Raw genomic sequence first — 27,128 nt, forward strand, 5'->3', positions numbered from 1 at the left:
ATAACTCTCTACATCACTCTATATCACTATACACCACTCTATATAACTCTCTACATCACTCTATACACCACTCTATATAACTCTCTACAGCACTCTATATCACTATACACCACTCTATATAACTCTCTACACCACTCCATATCACTATACACCACTCTATATAACTCTCAACACCACTCTATATCACTATACACCACTCTATATAACTCTCTACACCACTCTATATCACTATACACCACTCTATATAACTCTCTACATCACTCTATATCACTATACACCACTCTATATAACTCTCTACATCACTCTATATCACTATACACCACTCTATATAACTCTCTACATCACTATACACCACTCTATATAATTCTCTACATCACTATACACCACTCTATATAACTCTCTACAGCACTCTATATCACTATACACCACTCTATATAACTCTCTACATCACTATACACCACTCTATATAGATGTCAGCTATGCATCGTGTTGCTAACTTGGTAGCTAAGTGGCTAAATGTCAGCTATGCATCATGTTGCTAACTTGGTAGCTAAGTGGCTAGATGTCAGCTATGCATCATGTTGCTAACTTGGTAGCTAAGTGGCTAGATGTCAGCTATGCATCGTGTTGCTAACTTGCTAGCTAAGTGGCTAGATGTGAGCTATGCATCGTGTTGCTAACTTGGTAGCTAAGTGGCTAGATGTCAGCTATGCATCATGTTGCTAACTTGGTAGCTAAGTGGCTAGATGTCAGCTATGCATCGTGTTGCTAACTTGGTAGCTAAGTGTCTGGATGCCAGCTATGCATCGTGTTGCTAACTTGGTAGCTAAGTGGCTAGATGTCAGCTATGCATCGTGTTGCTAACTTGGTAGCTAAGTGGCTAGATGTCAGCTATGCATCGTGTTGCTAACTTGCTAGCTCAGTGGCTAGATGTCAGCTATGCATCGTGTTGCTATCTTGGTAGCTAAGTGGCTAGATATCAGCTATACATCGTGTTGCTAACTTGCTAGCTAAGTGGCTAGATGTCAGCTATGCATTGTGTTGCTAACTTGGTAGCTAAGTGGCTAGATGTCAGCTATGCATTGTGTTGCTAACTTGGTAGCTAAGTGGCTAGATGTCAACATCAAGCTTCTTGGTCACAGCAGAAACATCGAATCTCCTCCTGAATCAAGATCCATGTTTCCTAAATTGTTTTTGCGTCAAAATTTTTTTTAATAATAATAATAGCGCCACTTTGTGTGCACTTCCGGTAATACCGTATACCACGGTATGGTACAGAAATGATTTGAACATCTGGACACCACCCAACTCTACCTGTGAGTGTGTGTGTGGAGGTGTGTTAATAATATGTATGGAGGTGTGTGTGTGTTAATAATATATACGGAGGTGTGTGTGTGTGGAGGTGTGTTAATAATATGTATGGAGGTGTGTGTGTAGGTGTGTTAATAATATGTATGGAGGTGTGTGTGTGTGTGTGTGTGTGTGTGTGTGTGTGTGTGTGTGTGTGTGTGTGTGTGTGTGTGTGTGTGTGTGTGTTAATAATATGTATGGAGGTGTGAGTGTGTGTGTGTGTGTTAATAATATGTATGGAGGTGTGAGTGTGAAGGTTTGGAAAGACATTCTCATGAAACTACTTCTGTGTGTGTACGTGTGTGTACGTGTGTGTGTGTACGTGTGTACGGTGTGTGTGTTCTCACCTTGGCAGAGGTCTCGTACCATCCCACAAAACCGTTCTCCTGACAGAATTTCTCCATCTGGATCCCATTGTTGGTCAACACATCCTGCCCCTGGTCGCACTTATTAGCCAATAGCACAGCGGCCACATTTTTCCCATTGGCCAGCGTGAGTTTAGAGTCCAGGTCCTCCTTCCACTTGGTGACGGCCTCGAAGGAGGACGGCCGCGTCACATCAAACACGATGAACGCCCCCATGGCCTCACGGTAGTAAACCCGGGTCATGTTCCCAAACCGCTCCTGACCTGACACACACACACACACACACACACACACACACACACACACACACACACACACACACACACACACACACACACACACACACACACACACACACACACACACACACACAGTATTGTTAGTTAGTACTGATAGCAGTAGTAGGACTGAACGCTATACCTTATCCTTGTGATAAAACCTGTGCCTTGTTGCCACACCAACCCTGACCCTAATACCATATCATAAGCCCTGGGAACACCACTGAGATGAAGGTTACTTTAGGCGGTAAACAACCATTTGCCTCAGGGCAAAAAGTCGACTACACAGTCCTGGTCACAGTCCTGGTCACAATCGTAGAGGGTCACATTCATGAATCAATCCTGGTAAAATACGACAACGTGGACAGACAGGGTACATCTCACGCCACACATAGATCAAATATACAGTACCAGTCAAAAGTTTGGCACACCTACTCATTCAAGGGTTTTTCTTTATTTTTACTATTTTCTACATTGTAGAATTAAACTATTAAATAACACATATGGCAAAGTGTTAAACAAATCAAAATATATTTTAGATTTCAGATTCTACTAAGTAGCCACCCTTTGCCTTGATGACAGCTTTGCACGCTCTTTGCATTCTCTCAACCAGCTACAATGCTTTTCCAACAGTCTTGAAGGACTTCCCACATATGCTGAGCACTTTTTGGCTGCTTTTCCTTCACTGTGCGGTTCAACTCATCCCAAACCATCTGAATTGAGTTGAGGCTGGGTGATTGTGGAGGCCACAATCCATCACTCTGGGCTGGGTGATTGTGGAGGCCGCACTCCATCACTCTCCTTCATGGTCAAATAGCCCTTACACAGCCTGGAGGTGTGTTGGGTCATTGTCCCGTTGTAAAACAAATCATAGTCCCACTAATCACAAACCAGATAGGATGTTGTATTGCTGGGGAATGCTGTGGTAGTCATGCATGTTAAGAATTCTGAAATAAATCACAGGCAGAGTCACCAGCAAAGCACCCCTACACCTCCACCCCCATGCTTCATGGTGGGAACCACACATGTGGAGATCATCCGTTCACCTATTCTGTGTCTCACAAAGACACGGCATTTGGAACGGCATTTGGAATAATCGCACATTTGGACTCATCAGACCAAAGGACAAATTTCCACCGGTCTAAGATCCATTGCTCGTGTTTCTTGGCCCAAGCAAGTCTCTTCTTCTTATTGGTGTCCTTTAGTAGTGGTTTCTTTAAAGCAATTCGACCATGAAGGCCTGATTCACACAGTCTCCTCAGAACAGTTGATGTTGAGATGTGTCTGTTACTTGAACTCCGTGAAGCATTTATTTGGGCTGTAAATTCTGAGGCTGGTAACTCTAATAAACGTATCCTCTGCAGCAGAGGTAACTCTGGGTCTTCGATTCCTGTGGCGGTCCTCATGAGAGCCAGTTTCATCATAGCGCTTGATGGTTTATGCGACTGTACTTGAAGAAACTTTCAAAGTTCTTTAAATGTTCCATATTGACTGACCTTCATGTCTTAAAGTAATGATGGACTGTCATTTGTCTTTGCTTATTTGAGCTGTTCTTGCTATAATATGGACTTGGGATTTTACCAAATAGGGCTATCTTCTGTATACCACCCCTACCTTGTCACAAAACAACTGATTGGCTCAACGCATTAAGAAGGAAAGAAATTCCACAAATCAACTTTGAACAAGGCACACCTGTTTTTTGAAATGCATTCCAGGTGACTACCTCATGAAGAGAGAGAGAGAAAGAGAGAGTGGGGAAAGGAAGAAAGAGAGGGAGAAGGAGAGAGAAAGAGGTAGACCATCAGAGAAAGAGGGAGACCACCAGAGAGAGAGAGAAAGAGGGAAACCACCAGAGAGAGGGAGACCACCAGAGAGAGAGAGAAAGAGGGAGACCACCAGAGAGAGAGAGAAAGAGGGAAACCACCAGAGAGAGGGAGACCACCAGAGAGAGAGAGAAAGAGGGAGACCACCAGAGAGAGAGAGAAAGAGGGAAACCACCAGAGAAAGAGGGAGACCACCAGAGAAAGAGGGAGACCACCAGAGAGAGAGAAAGAGGGAGACCACCAGAGAAAGAGGGAGACCACCAGAGAAAGAGGGAGACCACCAGAGAAAGAGGGAGACCACCAGAGAAGAGAAAGAGGGAGACCACCAGAGAGAGAGAGAGAAAGAGGGAGACCACCAGAAAGAGAGAAAGAGGAAGACCACCAGAGAGAGAGAGAGAAAGAGGGAGACCACCAGAAAGAGAGAAAGAGGAAGACAACCAGAGAAAGAGGGAGACCACCAGAGAAAGAGGGAGACCACCAGAAAGAGAGAAAGAGGGAGACCACCAGAGAAAGAGGGAGACCACCAGAAAGAGAGAAAGAGGGAGACCACCAGAGAGAGAAAGAGGAAGACAACCAGAGAAAGAGGGAGACCACCAGAGAGAGAGGGAGACCACCAGAGAGAGAGGGAGACCACCAGAGAAAGAGGGAGACCACCAGAGAGAGAGGGAGACCACCAGAGAAAGAGGGAGACCACCAGAGAGAGAGAGAAAGAGGGAGACCACCAGAGAGAGGTCATAGGTGTGTAAATTCCTATGCTAACAGCAGTGTAATAAGTGGAATCTGCTACTCTGACTCCGTCTCCAATCACTGTCTCCTATAGTCACTATGAAAGCTGTTTACCAGTGTTCTGATGTTATCACTGTCTACTATAGTCACTATGAAAGCTGTTTACCAGTGTTCTGATGTTATCACTGTCTCCTATAGTCACTATGAAAGCTGTTTACCAGTGTTCTGATGTTATCACTGTCTCCTATAGTCACTATGAAAGCTGTTTACCAGTGTTCTGATGTTATCACTGTCTCCTATAGTCACTATGAAAGCTGTTTACCAGTGTGTTCTGATGTTATCACTGTCTCCTTTAGTCACTATGAAAGCTGTTTACCAGTGTTCTGATGTTATCGCTGTCTCCTTTAGTCACTATGAAAGCTGTTTACCAGTGTTCTGATGTTATCACTGTCTCCTATAGTCACTATGAAAGCTGTTTACCAGTGTTCTGATGTTATCACTGTCTCCTATAGTCACTATGAAAGCTGTTTACCAGTGTTCTGATGTTATCACTGTCTCCTATAGTCACTATGAAAGCTGTTTACCAGTGTTCTGATGTTATCACTGTCTCCTATAGTCACTATGAAAGCTGTTTACCAGTGTTCTGATGTTATCACTGTCTCCTATAGTCACTATGAAAGCTGTTTACCAGTGTTCTGATGTTATCACTGTCTCCTATAGTCACTATGAAAGCTGTTTACCAGTGTTCTGATGTTATCACTGTCTCCTATAGTCACTATGAAAGCTGTTTACCAGTGTTCTGATGTTATCACTGTCTCCTATAGTCACTATGAAAGCTGTTTACCAGTGTTCTGATGTTATCACTGTCTCCTATAGTCACTATGAAAGCTGTTTACCAGTGTGTTCTGATGTTATCACTGTCTCCTATAGTCACTATGAAAGCTGTTTACCAGTGTTCTGATGTTATCACTGTCTCCTATAGTCACTATGAAAGCTGTTTACCAGTGTTCTGATGTTATCACTGTCTCCTATAGTCACTATGAAAGCTGTTTACCATGTGTTCTGATGTTATCACTGTCTCCTATAGTCACTATGAAAGCTGTTTACCAGTGTTCTGATGTTATCACTGTCTCCTATAGTCACTATGAAAGCTGTTTACCAGTGTGTTCTGATGTTATCACTGTCTCCTATAGTCACTATGAAAGCTGTTTACCAGTGTGTTCTGATGTTATCACTGTCTCCTATAGTCACTATGAAAGCTGTTTACCAGTGTGTTCTGATGTTATCACTGTCTCCTATAGTCACTATGAAAGCTGTTTACCAGTGTTCTGATGTTATCACTGTCTCCTATAGTCACTATGAAAGCTGTTTACCAGTGTTCTGATGTTATCACTGTCTCCTATAGTCACTATGAAAGCTGTTTACCAGTGTTCTGATGTTATCACTGTCTCCTATAGTCACTATGAAAGCTGTTTACCAGTGTTCTGATGTTATCACTGTCTCCTATAGTCACTATGAAAGCTGTTTACCAGTGTTCTGATGTTATCACTGTCTCCTATAGTCACTATGAAAGCTGTTTACCAGTGTTCTGATGTTATCACTGTCTCCTATAGTCACTATGAAAGCTGTTTACCAGTGTTCTGATGTTATCACTGTCTCCTATAGTCACTATGAAAGCTGTTTACCAGTGTTCTGATGTTATCACTGTCTCCTATAGTCACTATGAAAGCTGTTTACCAGTGTTCTGATGTTATCACTGTCTCCTATAGTCACTATGAAAGCTGTTTACCAGTGTTCTGATGTTATCACTGTCTCCTATAGTCACTATGAAAGCTGTTTACCAGTGTTCTGATGTTATCACTGTCTCCTATAGTCACTATGAAAGCTGTTTACCAGTGTTCTGATGTTATCACTGTCTCCTATAGTCACTATGAAAGCTGTTTACCAGTGTTCTGATGTTATCACTGTCTCCTATAGTCACTATGAAAGCTGTTTACCAGTGTTCTGATGTTATCACTGTCTCCTATAGTCACTATGAAAGCTGTTTACCAGTGTTCTGATGTTATCACTGTCTCCTATAGTCACTATGAAAGCTGTTTACCAGTGTTCTGATGTTATCACTGTCTCCTATAGTCACTATGAAAGCTGTTTACCAGTGTTCTGATGTTATCACTGTCTCCTATAGTCACTATGAAAGCTGTTTACCAGTGTTCTGATGTTATCACTGTCTCCTATAGTCACTATGAAAGCTGTTTACCAGTGTTCTGATGTTATCACTGTCTCCTATAGTCACTATGAAAGCTGTTTACCAGTGTTCTGATGTTATCACTGTCTCCTATAGTCACTATGAAAGCTGTTTACCAGTGTTCTGATGTTATCACTGTCTCCTATAGTCACTATGAAAGCTGTTTACCAGTGTGTTCTGATGTTATCACTGTCTCCTATAGTCACTATGAAAGCTGTTTACCAGTGTTCTGATGTTATCACTGTCTCCTATAGTCACTATGAAAGCTGTTTACCAGTGTTCTGATGTTATCACTGTCTCCTATAGTCACTATGAAAGCTGTTTACCAGTGTGTTCTGATGTTATCACTGTCTCCTATAGTCACTATGAAAGCTGTTTACCAGTGTTCTGATGTTATCACTGTCTCCTATAGTCACTATGAAAGCTGTTTACCAGTGTTCTGATGTTATCACTGTCTCCTATAGTCACTATGAAAGCTGTTTACCAGTGTTCTGATGTTATCACTGTCTCCTATAGTCACTATGAAAGCTGTTTACCAGTGTTCTGATGTTATCACTGTCTCCTATAGTCACTATGAAAGCTGTTTACCAGTGTGTTCTGATGTTATCACTGTCTCCTATAGTCACTATGAAAGCTGTTTACCAGTGTTCTGATGTTATCACTGTCTCCTATAGTCACTATGAAAGCTGTTTACCAGTGTTCTGATGTTATCACTGTCTCCTATAGTCACTATGAAAGCTGTTTACCAGTGTTCTGATGTTATCACTGTCTCCTATAGTCACTATGAAAGCTGTTTACCAGTGTTCTGATGTTATCACTGTCTCCTATAGTCACTATGAAAGCTGTTTACCAGTGTTCTGATGTTATCACTGTCTCCTATAGTCACTATGAAAGCTGTTTACCAGTGTTCTGATGTTATCACTGTCTCCTATAGTCACTATGAAAGCTGTTTACCAGTGTTCTGATGTTATCACTGTCTCCTATAGTCACTATGAAAGCTGTTTACCAGTGTTCTGATGTTATCACTGTCTCCTATAGTCACTATGAAAGCTGTTTACCAGTGTGTTCTGATGTTATCACTGTCTCCTATAGTCACTATGAAAGCTGTTTACCAGTGTTCTGATGTTATCACTGTCTCCTATAGTCACTATGAAAGCTGTTTACCAGTGTGTTCTGATGTTATCACTGTCTCCTATAGTCACTATGAAAGCTGTTTACCAGTGTTCTGATGTTATCACTGTCTCCTATAGTCACTATGAAAGCTGTTTACCAGTGTTCTGATGTTATCACTGTCTCCTATAGTCACTATGAAAGCTGTTTACCATGTGTTCTGATGTTATCACTGTCTCCTATAGTCACTATGAAAGCTGTTTACCAGTGTTCTGATGTTATCACTGTCTCCTATAGTCACTATGAAAGCTGTTTACCAGTGTTCTGATGTTATCACTGTCTCCTATAGTCACTATGAAAGCTGTTTACCAGTGTTCTGATGTTATCACTGTCTCCTATAGTCACTATGAAAGCTGTTTACCAGTGTTCTGATGTTATCACTGTCTCCTATAGTCACTATGAAAGCTGTTTACCAGTGTTCTGATGTTATCACTGTCTCCTATAGTCACTATGAAAGCTGTTTACCAGTGTTCTGATGTTATCACTGTCTCCTATAGTCACTATGAAAGCTGTTTACCAGTGTTCTGATGTTATCACTGTCTCCTATAGTCACTATGAAAGCTGTTTACCAGTGTTCTGATGTTATCACTGTCTCCTATAGTCACTATGAAAGCTGTTTACCAGTGTTCTGATGTTATCACTGTCTCCTATAGTCACTATGAAAGCTGTTTACCAGTGTTCTGATGTTATCACTGTCTCCTATAGTCACTATGAAAGCTGTTTACCAGTGTTCTGATGTTATCACTGTCTCCTATAGTCACTATGAAAGCTGTTTACCAGTGTTCTGATGTTATCACTGTCTCCTATAGTCACTATGAAAGCTGTTTACCAGTGTTCTGATGTTATCACTGTCTCCTATAGTCACTATGAAAGCTGTTTACCAGTGTTCTGATGTTATCACTGTCTCCTATAGTCACTATGAAAGCTGTTTACCAGTGTTCTGATGTTATCACTGTCTCCTATAGTCACTATGAAAGCTGTTTACCAGTGTTCTGATGTTATCACTGTCTCCTATAGTCACTATGAAAGCTGTTTACCAGTGTTCTGATGTTATCACTGTCTCCTATAGTCACTATGAAAGCTGTTTACCATGTGTTCTGATGTTATCACTGTCTCCTATAGTCACTATGAAAGCTGTTTACCAGTGTTCTGATGTTATCACTGTCTCCTATAGTCACTATGAAAGCTGTTTACCAGTGTTCTGATGTTATCACTGTCTCCTATAGTCACTATGAAAGCTGTTTACCAGTGTGTTCTGATGTTATCACTGTCTCCTATAGTCACTATGAAAGCTGTTTACCAGGTGTTCTGATGTTATCACTGTCTCCTATAGTCACTATGAAAGCTGTTTACCAGTGTTCTGATGTTATCACTGTCTCCTATAGTCACTATGAAAGCTGTTTACCAGTGTTCTGATGTTATCACTGTCTCCTATAGTCACTATGAAAGCTGTTTACCAGTGTGTTCTGATGTTATCACTGTCTCCTATAGTCACTATGAAAGCTGTTTACCAGTGTTCTGATGTTATCACTGTCTCCTATAGTCACTATGAAAGCTGTTTACCAGGTGTTCTGATGTTATCACTGTCTCCTATAGTCACTATGAAAGCTGTTTACCAGTGTTCTGATGTTATCACTGTCTCCTATAGTCACTATGAAAGCTGTTTACCAGTGTTCTGATGTTATCACTGTCTCCTATAGTCACTATGAAAGCTGTTTACCAGTGTTCTGATGTTATCACTGTCTCCTATAGTCACTATGAAAGCTGTTTACCAGTGTTCTGATGTTATCACTGTCTCCTATAGTCACTATGAAAGCTGTTTACCAGTGTTCTGATGTTATCACTGTCTCCTATAGTCACTATGAAAGCTGTTTACCAGTGTTCTGATGTTATCACTGTCTCCTATAGTCACTATGAAAGCTGTTTACCAGTGTTCTGATGTTATCACTGTCTCCTATAGTCACTATGAAAGCTGTTTACCAGTGTTCTGATGTTATCACTGTCTCCTATAGTCACTATGAAAGCTGTTTACCAGTGTTCTGATGTTATCACTGTCTCCTATAGTCACTATGAAAGCTGTTTACCAGTGTTCTGATGTTATCACTGTCTCCTATAGTCACTATGAAAGCTGTTTACCAGTGTTCTGATGTTATCACTGTCTCCTATAGTCACTATGAAAGCTGTTTACCAGTGTTCTGATGTTATCACTGTCTCCTATAGTCACTATGAAAGCTGTTTACCAGTGTTCTGATGTTATCACTGTCTCCTATAGTCACTATGAAAGCTGTTTACCAGTGTTCTGATGTTATCACTGTCTCCTATAGTCACTATGAAAGCTGTTTACCAGTGTTCTGATGTTATCACTGTCTCCTATAGTCACTATGAAAGCTGTTTACCAGTGTGTTCTGATGTTATCACTGTCTCCTATAGTCACTATGAAAGCTGTTTACCAGTGTTCTGATGTTATCACTGTCTCCTATAGTCACTATGAAAGCTGTTTACCAGTGTTCTGATGTTATCACTGTCTCCTATAGTCACTATGAAAGCTGTTTACCAGTGTTCTGATGTTATCACTGTCTCCTATAGTCACTATGAAAGCTGTTTACCAGTGTTCTGATGTTATCACTGTCTCCTATAGTCACTATGAAAGCTGTTTACCAGTGTTCTGATGTTATCACTGTCTCCTATAGTCACTATGAAAGCTGTTTACCATGTGTTCTGATGTTATCACTGTCTCCTATAGTCACTATGAAAGCTGTTTACCATGTGTTCTGATGTTATCACTGTCTCCTATAGTCACTATGAAAGCTGTTTACCAGTGTTCTGATGTTATCACTGTCTCCTATAGTCACTATGAAAGCTGTTTACCAGTGTTCTGATGTTATCACTGTCTCCTATAGTCACTATGAAAGCTGTTTACCAGTGTTCTGATGTTATCACTGTCTCCTATAGTCACTATGAAAGCTGTTTACCAGTGTTCTGATGTTATCACTGTCTCCTATAGTCACTATGAAAGCTGTTTACCAGTGTTCTGATGTTATCACTGTCTCCTATAGTCACTATGAAAGCTGTTTACCATGTGTTCTGATGTTATCACTGTCTCCTATAGTCACTATGAAAGCTGTTTACCAGTGTTCTGATGTTATCACTGTCTCCTATAGTCACTATGAAAGCTGTTTACCAGTGTTCTGATGTTATCACTGTCTCCTATAGTCACTATGAAAGCTGTTTACCAGTGTGTTCTGATGTTATCACTGTCTCCTATAGTCACTATGAAAGCTGTTTACCAGTGTGTTCTGATGTTATCACTGTCTCCTATAGTCACTATGAAAGCTGTTTACCAGTGTTCTGATGTTATCACTGTCTCCTATAGTCACTATGAAAGCTGTTTACCAGTGTGTTCTGATGTTATCACTGTCTCCTATAGTCACTATGAAAGCTGTTTACCAGTGTTCTGATGTTATCACTGTCTCCTATAGTCACTATGAAAGCTGTTTACCAGTGTTCTGATGTTATCACTGTCTCCTATAGTCACTATGAAAGCTGTTTACCAGTGTTCTGATGTTATCACTGTCTCCTATAGTCACTATGAAAGCTGTTTACCAGGTGTTCTGATGTTATCACTGTCTCCTATAGTCACTATGAAAGCTGTTTACCAGTGTTCTGATGTTATCACTGTCTCCTATAGTCACTATGAAAGCTGTTTACCAGTGTTCTGATGTTATCACTGTCTCCTATAGTCACTATGAAAGCTGTTTACCAGTGTTCTGATGTTATCACTGTCTCCTATAGTCACTATGAAAGCTGTTTACCAGTGTTCTGATGTTATCACTGTCTCCTATAGTCACTATGAAAGCTGTTTACCAGTGTTCTGATGTTATCACTGTCTCCTATAGTCACTATGAAAGCTGTTTACCAGTGTTCTGATGTTATCACTGTCTCCTATAGTCACTATGAAAGCTGTTTACCAGTGTTCTGATGTTATCACTGTCTCCTATAGTCACTATGAAAGCTGTTTACCATGTGTTCTGATGTTATCACTGTCTCCTATAGTCACTATGAAAGCTGTTTACCAGTGTTCTGATGTTATCACTGTCTCCTATAGTCACTATGAAAGCTGTTTACCAGTGTTCTGATGTTATCACTGTCTCCTATAGTCACTATGAAAGCTGTTTACCAGTGTTCTGATGTTATCACTGTCTCCTATAGTCACTATGAAAGCTGTTTACCAGTGTTCTGATGTTATCACTGTCTCCTATAGTCACTATGAAAGCTGTTTACCAGTGTTCTGATGTTATCACTGTCTCCTATAGTCACTATGAAAGCTGTTTACCAGTGTTCTGATGTTATCACTGTCTCCTATAGTCACTATGAAAGCTGTTTACCAGTGTTCTGATGTTATCACTGTCTCCTATAGTCACTATGAAAGCTGTTTACCAGTGTTCTGATGTTATCACTGTCTCCTATAGTCACTATGAAAGCTGTTTACCAGTGTTCTGATGTTATCACTGTCTCCTATAGTCACTATGAAAGCTGTTTACCAGTGTTCTGATGTTATCACTGTCTCCTATAGTCACTATGAAAGCTGTTTACCAGGTGTTCTGATGTTATCACTGTCTCCTATAGTCACTATGAAAGCTGTTTACCAGTGTTCTGATGTTATCACTGTCTCCTATAGTCACTATGAAAGCTGTTTACCAGTGTTCTGATGTTATCACTGTCTCCTATAGTCACTATGAAAGCTGTTTACCAGTGTTCTGATGTTATCACTGTCTCCTATAGTCACTATGAAAGCTGTTTACCAGTGTTCTGATGTTATCACTGTCTCCTATAGTCACTATGAAAGCTGTTTACCAGTGTTCTGATGTTATCACTGTCTCCTATAGTCACTATGAAAGCTGTTTACCAGTGTTCTGATGTTATCACTGTCTCCTATAGTCACTATGAAAGCTGTTTACCAGTGTTCTGATGTTATCACTGTCTCCTATAGTCACTATGAAAGCTGTTTACCATGTGTTCTGATGTTATCACTGTCTCCTATAGTCACTATGAAAGCTGTTTACCAGTGTGTTCTGATGTTATCACTGTCTCCTATAGTCACTATGAAAGCTGTTTACCAGTGTTCTGATGTTATCACTGTCTCCTATAGTCACTATGAAAGCTGTTTACCAGTGTTCTGATGTTATCACTGTCTCCTATAGTCACTATGAAAGCTGTTTACCAGTGTTCTGATGTTATCACTGTCTCCTATAGTCACTATGAAAGCTGTTTACCAGTGTTCTGATGTTATCACTGTCTCCTATAGTCACTATGAAAGCTGTTTACCAGTGTTCTGATGTTATCACTGTCTCCTATAGTCACTATGAAAGCTGTTTACCAGTGTTCTGATGTTATCACTGTCTCCTATAGTCACTATGAAAGCTGTTTACCAGTGTTCTGATGTTATCACTGTCTCCTATAGTCACTATGAAAGCTGTTTACCAGTGTTCTGATGTTATCACTGTCTCCTATAGTCACTATGAAAGCTGTTTACCAGTGTTCTGATGTTATCACTGTCTCCTATAGTCACTATGAAAGCTGTTTACCAGTGTTCTGATGTTATCACTGTCTCCTATAGTCACTATGAAAGCTGTTTACCAGTGTTCTGATGTTATCACTGTCTCCTATAGTCACTATGAAAGCTGTTTACCAGTGTTCTGATGTTATCACTGTCTCCTATAGTCACTATGAAAGCTGTTTACCAGTGTTCTGATGTTATCACTGTCTCCTATAGTCACTATGAAAGCTGTTTACCATGTGTTCTGATGTTATCACTGTCTCCTATAGTCACTATGAAAGCTGTTTACCAGTGTTCTGATGTTATCACTGTCTCCTATAGTCACTATGAAAGCTGTTTACCAGTGTTCTGATGTTATCACTGTCTCCTATAGTCACTATGAAAGCTGTTTACCAGTGTGTTCTGATGTTATCACTGTCTCCTATAGTCACTATGAAAGCTGTTTACCAGTGTGTTCTGATGTTATCACTGTCTCCTATAGTCACTATGAAAGCTGTTTACCAGTGTTCTGATGTTATCACTGTCTCCTATAGTCACTATGAAAGCTGTTTACCAGTGTTCTGATGTTATCACTGTCTCCTATAGTCACTATGAAAGCTGTTTACCAGTGTTCTGATGTTATCACTGTCTCCTATAGTCACTATGAAAGCTGTTTACCAGTGTTCTGATGTTATCACTGTCTCCTATAGTCACTATGAAAGCTGTTTACCAGTGTTCTGATGTTATCACTGTCTCCTATAGTCACTATGAAAGCTGTTTACCAGTGTTCTGATGTTATCACTGTCTCCTATAGTCACTATGAAAGCTGTTTACCAGTGTTCTGATGTTATCACTGTCTCCTATAGTCACTATGAAAGCTGTTTACCAGTGTTCTGATGTTATCACTGTCTCCTATAGTCACTATGAAAGCTGTTTACCAGTGTTCTGATGTTATCACTGTCTCCTATAGTCACTATGAAAGCTGTTTACCAGTGTTCTGATGTTATCACTGTCTCCTATAGTCACTATGAAAGCTGTTTACCAGTGTGTTCTGATGTTATCACTGTCTCCTATAGTCACTATGAAAGCTGTTTACCAGTGTTCTGATGTTATCACTGTCTCCTATAGTCACTATGAAAGCTGTTTACCAGTGTTCTGATGTTATCACTGTCTCCTATAGTCACTATGAAAGCTGTTTACCAGTGTTCTGATGTTATCACTGTCTCCTATAGTCACTATGAAAGCTGTTTACCAGTGTTCTGATGTTATCACTGTCTCCTATAGTCACTATGAAAGCTGTTTACCAGTGTTCTGATGTTATCACTGTCTCCTATAGTCACTATGAAAGCTGTTTACCAGTGTTCTGATGTTATCACTGTCTCCTATAGTCACTATGAAAGCTGTTTACCAGTGTTCTGATGTTATCACTGTCTCCTATAGTCACTATGAAAGCTGTTTACCAGTGTTCTGATGTTATCACTGTCTCCTATAGTCACTATGAAAGCTGTTTACCAGTGTTCTGATGTTATCACTGTCTCCTATAGTCACTATGAAAGCTGTTTACCAGTGTTCTGATGTTATCACTGTCTCCTATAGTCACTATGAAAGCTGTTTACCAGTGTTCTGATGTTATCACTGTCTCCTATAGTCACTATGAAAGCTGTTTACCAGTGTTCTGATGTTATCACTGTCTCCTATAGTCACTATGAAAGCTGTTTACCAGTGTTCTGATGTTATCACTGTCTCCTATAGTCACTATGAAAGCTGTTTACCAGTGTGTTCTGATGTTATCACTGTCTCCTATAGTCACTATGAAAGCTGTTTACCAGTGTTCTGATGTTATCACTGTCTCCTATAGTCACTATGAAAGCTGTTTACCAGTGTTCTGATGTTATCACTGTCTCCTATAGTCACTATGAAAGCTGTTTACCAGTGTTCTGATGTTATCACTGTCTCCTATAGTCACTATGAAAGCTGTTTACCAGTGTTCTGATGTTATCACTGTCTCCTATAGTCACTATGAAAGCTGTTTACCAGTGTTCTGATGTTATCACTGTCTCCTATAGTCACTATGAAAGCTGTTTACCAGTGTTCTGATGTTATCACTGTCTCCTATAGTCACTATGAAAGCTGTTTACCAGTGTTCTGATGTTATCACTGTCTCCTATAGTCACTATGAAAGCTGTTTACCAGTGTTCTGATGTTATCACTGTCTCCTATAGTCACTATGAAAGCTGTTTACCAGTGTTCTGATGTTATCACTGTCTCCTATAGTCACTATGAAAGCTGTTTACCAGTGTTCTGATGTTATCACTGTCTCCTATAGTCACTATGAAAGCTGTTTACCAGTGTTCTGATGTTATCACTGTCTCCTATAGTCACTATGAAAGCTGTTTACCAGTGTTCTGATGTTATCACTGTCTCCTATAGTCACTATGAAAGCTGTTTACCAGTGTTCTGATGTTATCACTGTCTCCTATAGTCACTATGAAAGCTGTTTACCAGTGTTCTGATGTTATCACTGTCTCCTATAGTCACTATGAAAGCTGTTTACCAGTGTTCTGATGTTATCACTGTCTCCTATAGTCACTATGAAAGCTGTTTACCAGTGTTCTGATGTTATCACTGTCTCCTATAGTCACTATGAAAGCTGTTTACCATGTGTTCTGATGTTATCACTGTCTCCTATAGTCACTATGAAAGCTGTTTACCAGTGTGTTCTGATGTTATCACTGTCTCCTATAGTCACTATGAAAGCTGTTTACCAGTGTTCTGATGTTATCACTGTCTCCTATAGTCACTATGAAAGCTGTTTACCAGTGTTCTGATGTTATCACTGTCTCCTATAGTCACTATGAAAGCTGTTTACCAGGTGTTCTGATGTTATCACTGTCTCCTATAGTCACTATGAAAGCTGTTTACCAGTGTTCTGATGTTATCACTGTCTCCTATAGTCACTATGAAAGCTGTTTACCAGTGTTCTGATGTTATCACTGTCTCCTATAGTCACTATGAAAGCTGTTTACCAGTGTTCTGATGTTATCACTGTCTCCTATAGTCACTATGAAAGCTGTTTACCAGTGTTCTGATGTTATCACTGTCTCCTATAGTCACTATGAAAGCTGTTTACCAGTGTTCTGATGTTATCACTGTCTCCTATAGTCACTATGAAAGCTGTTTACCAGTGTTCTGATGTTATCACTGTCTCCTATAGTCACTATGAAAGCTGTTTACCAGTGTTCTGATGTTATCACTGTCTCCTATAGTCACTATGAAAGCTGTTTACCAGTGTTCTGATGTTATCACTGTCTCCTATAGTCACTATGAAAGCTGTTTACCAGTGTGTTCTGATGTTATCACTGTCTCCTATAGTCACTATGAAAGCTGTTTACCAGTGTTCTGATGTTATCACTGTCTCCTATAGTCACTATGAAAGCTGTTTACCAGTGTTCTGATGTTATCACTGTCTCCTATAGTCACTATGAAAGCTGTTTACCAGGTGTTCTGATGTTATCACTGTCTCCTATAGTCACTATGAAAGCTGTTTACCAGTGTTCTGATGTTATCACTGTCTCCTATAGTCACTATGAAAGCTGTTTACCAGTGTTCTGATGTTATCACTGTCTCCTATAGTCACTATGAAAGCTGTTTACCAGGTGTTCTGATGTTATCACTGTCTCCTATAGTCACTATGAAAGCTGTTTACCAGTGTTCTGATGTTATCACTGTCTCCTATAGTCACTATGAAAGCTGTTTACCAGTGTTCTGATGTTATCACTGTCTCCTATAGTCACTATGAAAGCTGTTTACCAGTGTTCTGATGTTATCACTGTCTCCTATAGTCACTATGAAAGCTGTTTACCAGTGTTCTGATGTTATCACTGTCTCCTATAGTCACTATGAAAGCTGTTTACCAGTGTTCTGATGTTATCACTGTCTCCTATAGTCACTATGAAAGCTGTTTACCAGTGTTCTGATGTTATCACTGTCTCCTATAGTCACTATGAAAGCTGTTTACCAGTGTTCTGATGTTATCACTGTCTCCTATAGTCACTATGAAAGCTGTTTACCAGTGTTCTGATGTTATCACTGTCTCCTATAGTCACTATGAAAGCTGTTTACCAGTGTTCTGATGTTATCACTGTCTCCTATAGTCACTATGAAAGCTGTTTACCAGTGTTCTGATGTTATCACTGTCTCCTATAGTCACTATGAAAGCTGTTTACCAGTGTTCTGATGTTATCACTGTCTCCTATAGTCACTATGAAAGCTGTTTACCAGTGTTCTGATGTTATCACTGTCTCCTATAGTCACTATGAAAGCTGTTTACCAGTGTTCTGATGTTATCACTGTCTCCTATAGTCACTATGAAAGCTGTTTACCAGTGTTCTGATGTTATCACTGTCTCCTATAGTCACTATGAAAGCTGTTTACCAGTGTTCTGATGTTATCACTGTCTCCTATAGTCACTATGAAAGCTGTTTACCAGTGTGTTCTGATGTTATCACTGTCTCCTATAGTCACTATGAAAGCTGTTTACCAGTGTGTTCTGATGTTATCACTGTCTCCTATAGTCACTATGAAAGCTGTTTACCAGTGTTCTGATGTTATCACTGTCTCCTATAGTCACTATGAAAGCTGTTTACCAGTGTTCTGATGTTATCACTGTCTCCTATAGTCACTATGAAAGCTGTTTACCAGTGTTCTGATGTTATCACTGTCTCCTATAGTCACTATGAAAGCTGTTTACCAGTGTTCTGATGTTATCACTGTCTCCTATAGTCACTATGAAAGCTGTTTACCAGGTGTTCTGATGTTATCACTGTCTCCTATAGTCACTATGAAAGCTGTTTACCAGGTGTTCTGATGTTATCACTGTCTCCTATAGTCACTATGAAAGCTGTTTACCAGTGTTCTGATGTTATCACTGTCTCCTATAGTCACTATGAAAGCTGTTTACCAGGTGTTCTGATGTTATCACTGTCTCCTATAGTCACTATGAAAGCTGTTTACCAGTGTTCTGATGTTATCACTGTCTCCTATAGTCACTATGAAAGCTGTTTACCAGTGTGTTCTGATGTTATCACTGTCTCCTATAGTCACTATGAAAGCTGTTTACCAGTGTTCTGATGTTATCACTGTCTCCTATAGTCACTATGAAAGCTGTTTACCAGTGTTCTGATGTTATCACTGTCTCCTATAGTCACTATGAAAGCTGTTTACCAGGTGTTCTGATGTTATCACTGTCTCCTATAGTCACTATGAAAGCTGTTTACCATGTGTTCTGATGTTATCACTGTCTCCTATAGTCACTATGAAAGCTGTTTACCAGTGTTCTGATGTTATCACTGTCTCCTATAGTCACTATGAAAGCTGTTTACCAGTGTTCTGATGTTATCACTGTCTCCTATAGTCACTATGAAAGCTGTTTACCAGTGTTCTGATGTTATCACTGTCTCCTATAGTCACTATGAAAGCTGTTTACCAGTGTTCTGATGTTATCACTGTCTCCTATAGTCACTATGAAAGCTGTTTACCAGTGTTCTGATGTTATCACTGTCTCCTATAGTCACTATGAAAGCTGTTTACCAGTGTTCTGATGTTATCACTGTCTCCTATAGTCACTATGAAAGCTGTTTACCAGTGTTCTGATGTTATCACTGTCTCCTATAGTCACTATGAAAGCTGTTTACCAGTGTGTTCTGATGTTATCACTGTCTCCTATAGTCACTATGAAAGCTGTTTACCAGTGTTCTGATGTTATCACTGTCTCCTATAGTCACTATGAAAGCTGTTTACCAGTGTTCTGATGTTATCACTGTCTCCTATAGTCACTATGAAAGCTGTTTACCAGTGTTCTGATGTTATCACTGTCTCCTATAGTCACTATGAAAGCTGTTTACCATGTGTTCTGATGTTATCACTGTCTCCTATAGTCACTATGAAAGCTGTTTACCAGTGTTCTGATGTTATCACTGTCTCCTATAGTCACTATGAAAGCTGTTTACCAGTGTTCTGATGTTATCACTGTCTCCTATAGTCACTATGAAAGCTGTTTACCAGTGTTCTGATGTTATCACTGTCTCCTATAGTCACTATGAAAGCTGTTTACCAGTGTTCTGATGTTATCACTGTCTCCTATAGTCACTATGAAAGCTGTTTACCAGTGTTCTGATGTTATCACTGTCTCCTATAGTCACTATGAAAGCTGTTTACCAGTGTTCTGATGTTATCACTGTCTCCTATAGTCACTATGAAAGCTGTTTACCAGTGTTCTGATGTTATCACTGTCTCCTATAGTCACTATGAAAGCTGTTTACCAGTGTTCTGATGTTATCACTGTCTCCTATAGTCACTATGAAAGCTGTTTACCAGTGTTCTGATGTTATCACTGTCTCCTATAGTCACTATGAAAGCTGTTTACCAGTGTTCTGATGTTATCACTGTCTCCTATAGTCACTATGAAAGCTGTTTACCAGTGTTCTGATGTTATCACTGTCTCCTATAGTCACTATGAAAGCTGTTTACCAGTGTTCTGATGTTATCACTGTCTCCTATAGTCACTATGAAAGCTGTTTACCAGTGTTCTGATGTTATCACTGTCTCCTATAGTCACTATGAAAGCTGTTTACCAGTGTTCTGATGTTATCACTGTCTCCTATAGTCACTATGAAAGCTGTTTACCAGTGTTCTGATGTTATCACTGTCTCCTATAGTCACTATGAAAGCTGTTTACCAGTGTTCTGATGTTATCACTGTCTCCTATAGTCACTATGAAAGCTGTTTACCAGTGTGTTCTGATGTTATCACTGTCTCCTATAGTCACTATGAAAGCTGTTTACCAGTGTTCTGATGTTATCACTGTCTCCTATAGTCACTATGAAAGCTGTTTACCAGTGTTCTGATGTTATCACTGTCTCCTATAGTCACTATGAAAGCTGTTTACCAGTGTTCTGATGTTATCACTGTCTCCTATAGTCACTATGAAAGCTGTTTACCAGTGTTCTGATGTTATCACTGTCTCCTATAGTCACTATGAAAGCTGTTTACCAGGTGTTCTGATGTTATCACTGTCTCCTATAGTCACTATGAAAGCTGTTTACCAGTGTTCTGATGTTATCACTGTCTCCTATAGTCACTATGAAAGCTGTTTACCAGTGTTCTGATGTTATCACTGTCTCCTATAGTCACTATGAAAGCTGTTTACCAGTGTTCTGATGTTATCACTGTCTCCTATAGTCACTATGAAAGCTGTTTACCAGTGTTCTGATGTTATCACTGTCTCCTATAGTCACTATGAAAGCTGTTTACCAGTGTTCTGATGTTATCACTGTCTCCTATAGTCACTATGAAAGCTGTTTACCAGTGTTCTGATGTTATCACTGTCTCCTATAGTCACTATGAAAGCTGTTTACCAGTGTTCTGATGTTATCACTGTCTCCTATAGTCACTATGAAAGCTGTTTACCAGTGTTCTGATGTTATCACTGTCTCCTATAGTCACTATGAAAGCTGTTTACCAGTGTTCTGATGTTATCACTGTCTCCTATAGTCACTATGAAAGCTGTTTACCAGTGTTCTGATGTTATCACTGTCTCCTATAGTCACTATGAAAGCTGTTTACCAGTGTTCTGATGTTATCACTGTCTCCTATAGTCACTATGAAAGCTGTTTACCAGTGTTCTGATGTTATCACTGTCTCCTATAGTCACTATGAAAGCTGTTTACCAGTGTTCTGATGTTATCACTGTCTCCTATAGTCACTATGAAAGCTGTTTACCAGTGTTCTGATGTTATCACTGTCTCCTATAGTCACTATGAAAGCTGTTTACCAGTGTTCTGATGTTATCACTGTCTCCTATAGTCACTATGAAAGCTGTTTACCAGTGTGTTCTGATGTTATCACTGTCTCCTATAGTCACTATGAAAGCTGTTTACCAGTGTTCTGATGTTATCACTGTCTCCTATAGTCACTATGAAAGCTGTTTACCAGTGTTCTGATGTTATCACTGTCTCCTATAGTCACTATGAAAGCTGTTTACCAGTGTTCTGATGTTATCACTGTCTCCTATAGTCACTATGAAAGCTGTTTACCAGTGTTCTGATGTTATCACTGTCTCCTATAGTCACTATGAAAGCTGTTTACCAGTGTTCTGATGTTATCACTGTCTCCTATAGTCACTATGAAAGCTGTTTACCAGTGTTCTGATGTTATCACTGTCTCCTATAGTCACTATGAAAGCTGTTTACCAGGTGTTCTGATGTTATCACTGTCTCCTATAGTCACTATGAAAGCTGTTTACCAGTGTTCTGATGTTATCACTGTCTCCTATAGTCACTATGAAAGCTGTTTACCAGTGTGTTCTGATGTTATCACTGTCTCCTATAGTCACTATGAAAGCTGTTTACCAGTGTTCTGATGTTATCACTGTCTCCTATAGTCACTATGAAAGCTGTTTACCAGTGTTCTGATGTTATCACTGTCTCCTATAGTCACTATGAAAGCTGTTTACCAGTGTTCTGATGTTATCACTGTCTCCTATAGTCACTATGAAAGCTGTTTACCAGTGTTCTGATGTTATCACTGTCTCCTATAGTCACTATGAAAGCTGTTTACCAGGTGTTCTGATGTTATCACTGTCTCCTATAGTCACTATGAAAGCTGTTTACCAGTGTTCTGATGTTATCACTGTCTCCTATAGTCACTATGAAAGCTGTTTACCAGTGTTCTGATGTTATCACTGTCTCCTATAGTCACTATGAAAGCTGTTTACCAGTGTTCTGATGTTATCACTGTCTCCTATAGTCACTATGAAAGCTGTTTACCAGTGTTCTGATGTTATCACTGTCTCCTATAGTCACTATGAAAGCTGTTTACCAGTGTTCTGATGTTATCACTGTCTCCTATAGTCACTATGAAAGCTGTTTACCAGTGTTCTGATGTTATCACTGTCTCCTATAGTCACTATGAAAGCTGTTTACCAGTGTTCTGATGTTATCACTGTCTCCTATAGTCACTATGAAAGCTGTTTACCATGTGTTCTGATGTTATCACTGTCTCCTATAGTCACTATGAAAGCTGTTTACCAGTGTTCTGATGTTATCACTGTCTCCTATAGTCACTATGAAAGCTGTTTACCAGTGTTCTGATGTTATCACTGTCTCCTATAGTCACTATGAAAGCTGTTTACCAGTGTTCTGATGTTATCACTGTCTCCTATAGTCACTATGAAAGCTGTTTACCAGTGTTCTGATGTTATCACTGTCTCCTATAGTCACTATGAAAGCTGTTTACCAGTGTGTTCTGATGTTATCACTGTCTCCTATAGTCACTATGAAAGCTGTTTACCAGTGTTCTGATGTTATCACTGTCTCCTATAGTCACTATGAAAGCTGTTTACCAGTGTTCTGATGTTATCACTGTCTCCTATAGTCACTATGAAAGCTGTTTACCAGTGTTCTGATGTTATCACTGTCTCCTATAGTCACTATGAAAGCTGTTTACCAGTGTTCTGATGTTATCACTGTCTCCTATAGTCACTATGAAAGCTGTTTACCAGTGTTCTGATGTTATCACTGTCTCCTATAGTCACTATGAAAGCTGTTTACCAGTGTTCTGATGTTATCACTGTCTCCTATAGTCACTATGAAAGCTGTTTACCAGTGTGTTCTGATGTTATCACTGTCTCCTATAGTCACTATGAAAGCTGTTTACCAGTGTTCTGATGTTATCACTGTCTCCTATAGTCACTATGAAAGCTGTTTACCAGTGTGTTCTGATGTTATCACTGTCTCCTATAGTCACTATGAAAGCTGTTTACCAGTGTTCTGATGTTATCACTGTCTCCTATAGTCACTATGAAAGCTGTTTACCAGTGTTCTGATGTTATCACTGTCTCCTATAGTCACTATGAAAGCTGTTTACCAGTGTTCTGATGTTATCACTGTCTCCTATAGTCACTATGAAAGCTGTTTACCAGTGTGTTCTGATGTTATCACTGTCTCCTATAGTCACTATGAAAGCTGTTTACCAGTGTTCTGATGTTATCACTGTCTCCTATAGTCACTATGAAAGCTGTTTACCATGTGTTCTGATGTTATCACTGTCTCCTATAGTCACTATGAAAGCTGTTTACCAGTGTTCTGATGTTATCACTGTCTCCTATAGTCACTATGAAAGCTGTTTACCAGTGTTCTGATGTTATCACTGTCTCCTATAGTCACTATGAAAGCTGTTTACCAGTGTGTTCTGATGTTATCACTGTCTCCTATAGTCACTATGAAAGCTGTTTACCAGTGTTCTGATGTTATCACTGTCTCCTATAGTCACTATGAAAGCTGTTTACCAGGTGTTCTGATGTTATCACTGTCTCCTATAGTCACTATGAAAGCTGTTTACCAGTGTTCTGATGTTATCACTGTCTCCTATAGTCACTATGAAAGCTGTTTACCAGTGTTCTGATGTTATCACTGTCTCCTATAGTCACTATGAAAGCTGTTTACCAGTGTGTTCTGATGTTATCACTGTCTCCTATAGTCACTATGAAAGCTGTTTACCAGTGTTCTGATGTTATCACTGTCTCCTATAGTCACTATGAAAGCTGTTTACCAGTGTTCTGATGTTATCACTGTCTCCTATAGTCACTATGAAAGCTGTTTACCAGTGTTCTGATGTTATCACTGTCTCCTATAGTCACTATGAAAGCTGTTTACCAGTGTTCTGATGTTATCACTGTCTCCTATAGTCACTATGAAAGCTGTTTACCAGTGTTCTGATGTTATCACTGTCTCCTATAGTCACTATGAAAGCTGTTTACCAGGTGTTCTGATGTTATCACTGTCTCCTATAGTCACTATGAAAGCTGTTTACCAGTGTTCTGATGTTATCACTGTCTCCTATAGTCACTATGAAAGCTGTTTACCAGTGTGTTCTGATGTTATCACTGTCTCCTATAGTCACTATGAAAGCTGTTTACCATGTGTTCTGATGTTATCACTGTCTCCTATAGTCACTATGAAAGCTGTTTACCAGTGTTCTGATGTTATCACTGTCTCCTATAGTCACTATGAAAGCTGTTTACCAGTGTTCTGATGTTATCACTGTCTCCTATAGTCACTATGAAAGCTGTTTACCAGTGTTCTGATGTTATCACTGTCTCCTATAGTCACTATGAAAGCTGTTTACCAGTGTTCTGATGTTATCACTGTCTCCTATAGTCACTATGAAAGCTGTTTACCAGGTGTTCTGATGTTATCACTGTCTCCTATAGTCACTATGAAAGCTGTTTACCAGTGTTCTGATGTTATCACTGTCTCCTATAGTCACTATGAAAGCTGTTTACCAGTGTTCTGATGTTATCACTGTCTCCTATAGTCACTATGAAAGCTGTTTACCAGTGTTCTGATGTTATCACTGTCTCCTATAGTCACTATGAAAGCTGTTTACCATGTGTTCTGATGTTATCACTGTCTCCTATAGTCACTATGAAAGCTGTTTACCATGTGTTCTGATGTTATCACTGTCTCCTATAGTCACTATGAAAGCTGTTTACCAGTGTTCTGATGTTATCACTGTCTCCTATAGTCACTATGAAAGCTGTTTACCAGTGTTCTGATGTTATCACTGTCTCCTATAGTCACTATGAAAGCTGTTTACCAGTGTTCTGATGTTATCACTGTCTCCTATAGTCACTATGAAAGCTGTTTACCAGGTGTTCTGATGTTATCACTGTCTCCTATAGTCACTATGAAAGCTGTTTACCAGTGTTCTGATGTTATCACTGTCTCCTATAGTCACTATGAAAGCTGTTTACCAGTGTTCTGATGTTATCACTGTCTCCTATAGTCACTATGAAAGCTGTTTACCAGTGTTCTGATGTTATCACTGTCTCCTATAGTCACTATGAAAGCTGTTTACCAGTGTTCTGATGTTATCACTGTCTCCTATAGTCACTATGAAAGCTGTTTACCAGTGTTCTGATGTTATCACTGTCTCCTATAGTCACTATGAAAGCTGTTTACCATGTGTTCTGATGTTATCACTGTCTCCTATAGTCACTATGAAAGCTGTTTACCAGGTGTTCTGATGTTATCACTGTCTCCTATAGTCACTATGAAAGCTGTTTACCAGTGTTCTGATGTTATCACTGTCTCCTATAGTCACTATGAAAGCTGTTTACCAGTGTTCTGATGTTATCACTGTCTCCTATAGTCACTATGAAAGCTGTTTACCAGTGTTCTGATGTTATCACTGTCTCCTATAGTCACTATGAAAGCTGTTTACCAGTGTTCTGATGTTATCACTGTCTCCTATAGTCACTATGAAAGCTGTTTACCAGTGTTCTGATGTTATCACTGTCTCCTATAGTCACTATGAAAGCTGTTTACCAGTGTTCTGATGTTATCACTGTCTCCTATAGTCACTATGAAAGCTGTTTACCAGTGTGTTCTGATGTTATCACTGTCTCCTATAGTCACTATGAAAGCTGTTTACCAGTGTTCTGATGTTATCACTGTCTCCTATAGTCACTATGAAAGCTGTTTACCAGTGTTCTGATGTTATCACTGTCTCCTATAGTCACTATGAAAGCTGTTTACCAGTGTTCTGATGTTATCACTGTCTCCTATAGTCACTATGAAAGCTGTTTACCAGTGTTCTGATGTTATCACTGTCTCCTATAGTCACTATGAAAGCTGTTTACCATGTGTTCTGATGTTATCACTGTCTCCTATAGTCACTATGAAAGCTGTTTACCAGTGTTCTGATGTTATCACTGTCTCCTATAGTCACTATGAAAGCTGTTTACCAGTGTTCTGATGTTATCACTGTCTCCTATAGTCACTATGAAAGCTGTTTACCAGGTGTTCTGATGTTATCACTGTCTCCTATAGTCACTATGAAAGCTGTTTACCAGGTGTTCTGATGTTATCACTGTCTCCTATAGTCACTATGAAAGCTGTTTACCAGTGTGTTCTGATGTTATCACTGTCTCCTATAGTCACTATGAAAGCTGTTTACCAGTGTGTTCTGATGTTATCACTGTCTCCTATAGTCACTATGAAAGCTGTTTACCAGTGTTCTGATGTTATCACTGTCTCCTATAGTCACTATGAAAGCTGTTTACCAGTGTTCTGATGTTATCACTGTCTCCTATAGTCACTATGAAAGCTGTTTACCAGGTGTTCTGATGTTATCACTGTCTCCTATAGTCACTATGAAAGCTGTTTACCAGTGTTCTGATGTTATCACTGTCTCCTATAGTCACTATGAAAGCTGTTTACCAGTGTTCTGATGTTATCACTGTCTCCTATAGTCACTATGAAAGCTGTTTACCAGTGTGTTCTGATGTTATCACTGTCTCCTATAGTCACTATGAAAGCTGTTTACCAGTGTTCTGATGTTATCACTGTCTCCTATAGTCACTATGAAAGCTGTTTACCAGTGTTCTGATGTTATCACTGTCTCCTATAGTCACTATGAAAGCTGTTTACCAGTGTTCTGATGTTATCACTGTCTCCTATAGTCACTATGAAAGCTGTTTACCAGTGTTCTGATGTTATCACTGTCTCCTATAGTCACTATGAAAGCTGTTTACCAGTGTTCTGATGTTATCACTGTCTCCTATAGTCACTATGA

General features: G+C 39.6%; 1 protein-coding gene across 1 annotated transcript in view; it reads right to left on the reverse strand.

Annotated features, from left to right (window-relative positions):
* Nucleotides 1-27,128, reverse strand: part of LOC106598434 (ras-related protein Rab-38-like) — a 78,952-nt gene that overhangs the window by 39,797 nt on the left and 12,027 nt on the right. Inside the window, exon 2 of the mRNA XM_045687099.1 lies at nucleotides 1,698-1,978. Coding sequence (XP_045543055.1) covers nucleotides 1,698-1,978 — 281 coding nt within the window. The remainder of the gene's footprint in view (nucleotides 1-1,697; nucleotides 1,979-27,128) is intronic.

This window comes from Salmo salar, chromosome ssa09 (assembly GCF_905237065.1).
Source record: "Salmo salar chromosome ssa09, Ssal_v3.1, whole genome shotgun sequence".
Lineage (NCBI taxonomy): Eukaryota > Metazoa > Chordata > Actinopteri > Salmoniformes > Salmonidae > Salmo > Salmo salar.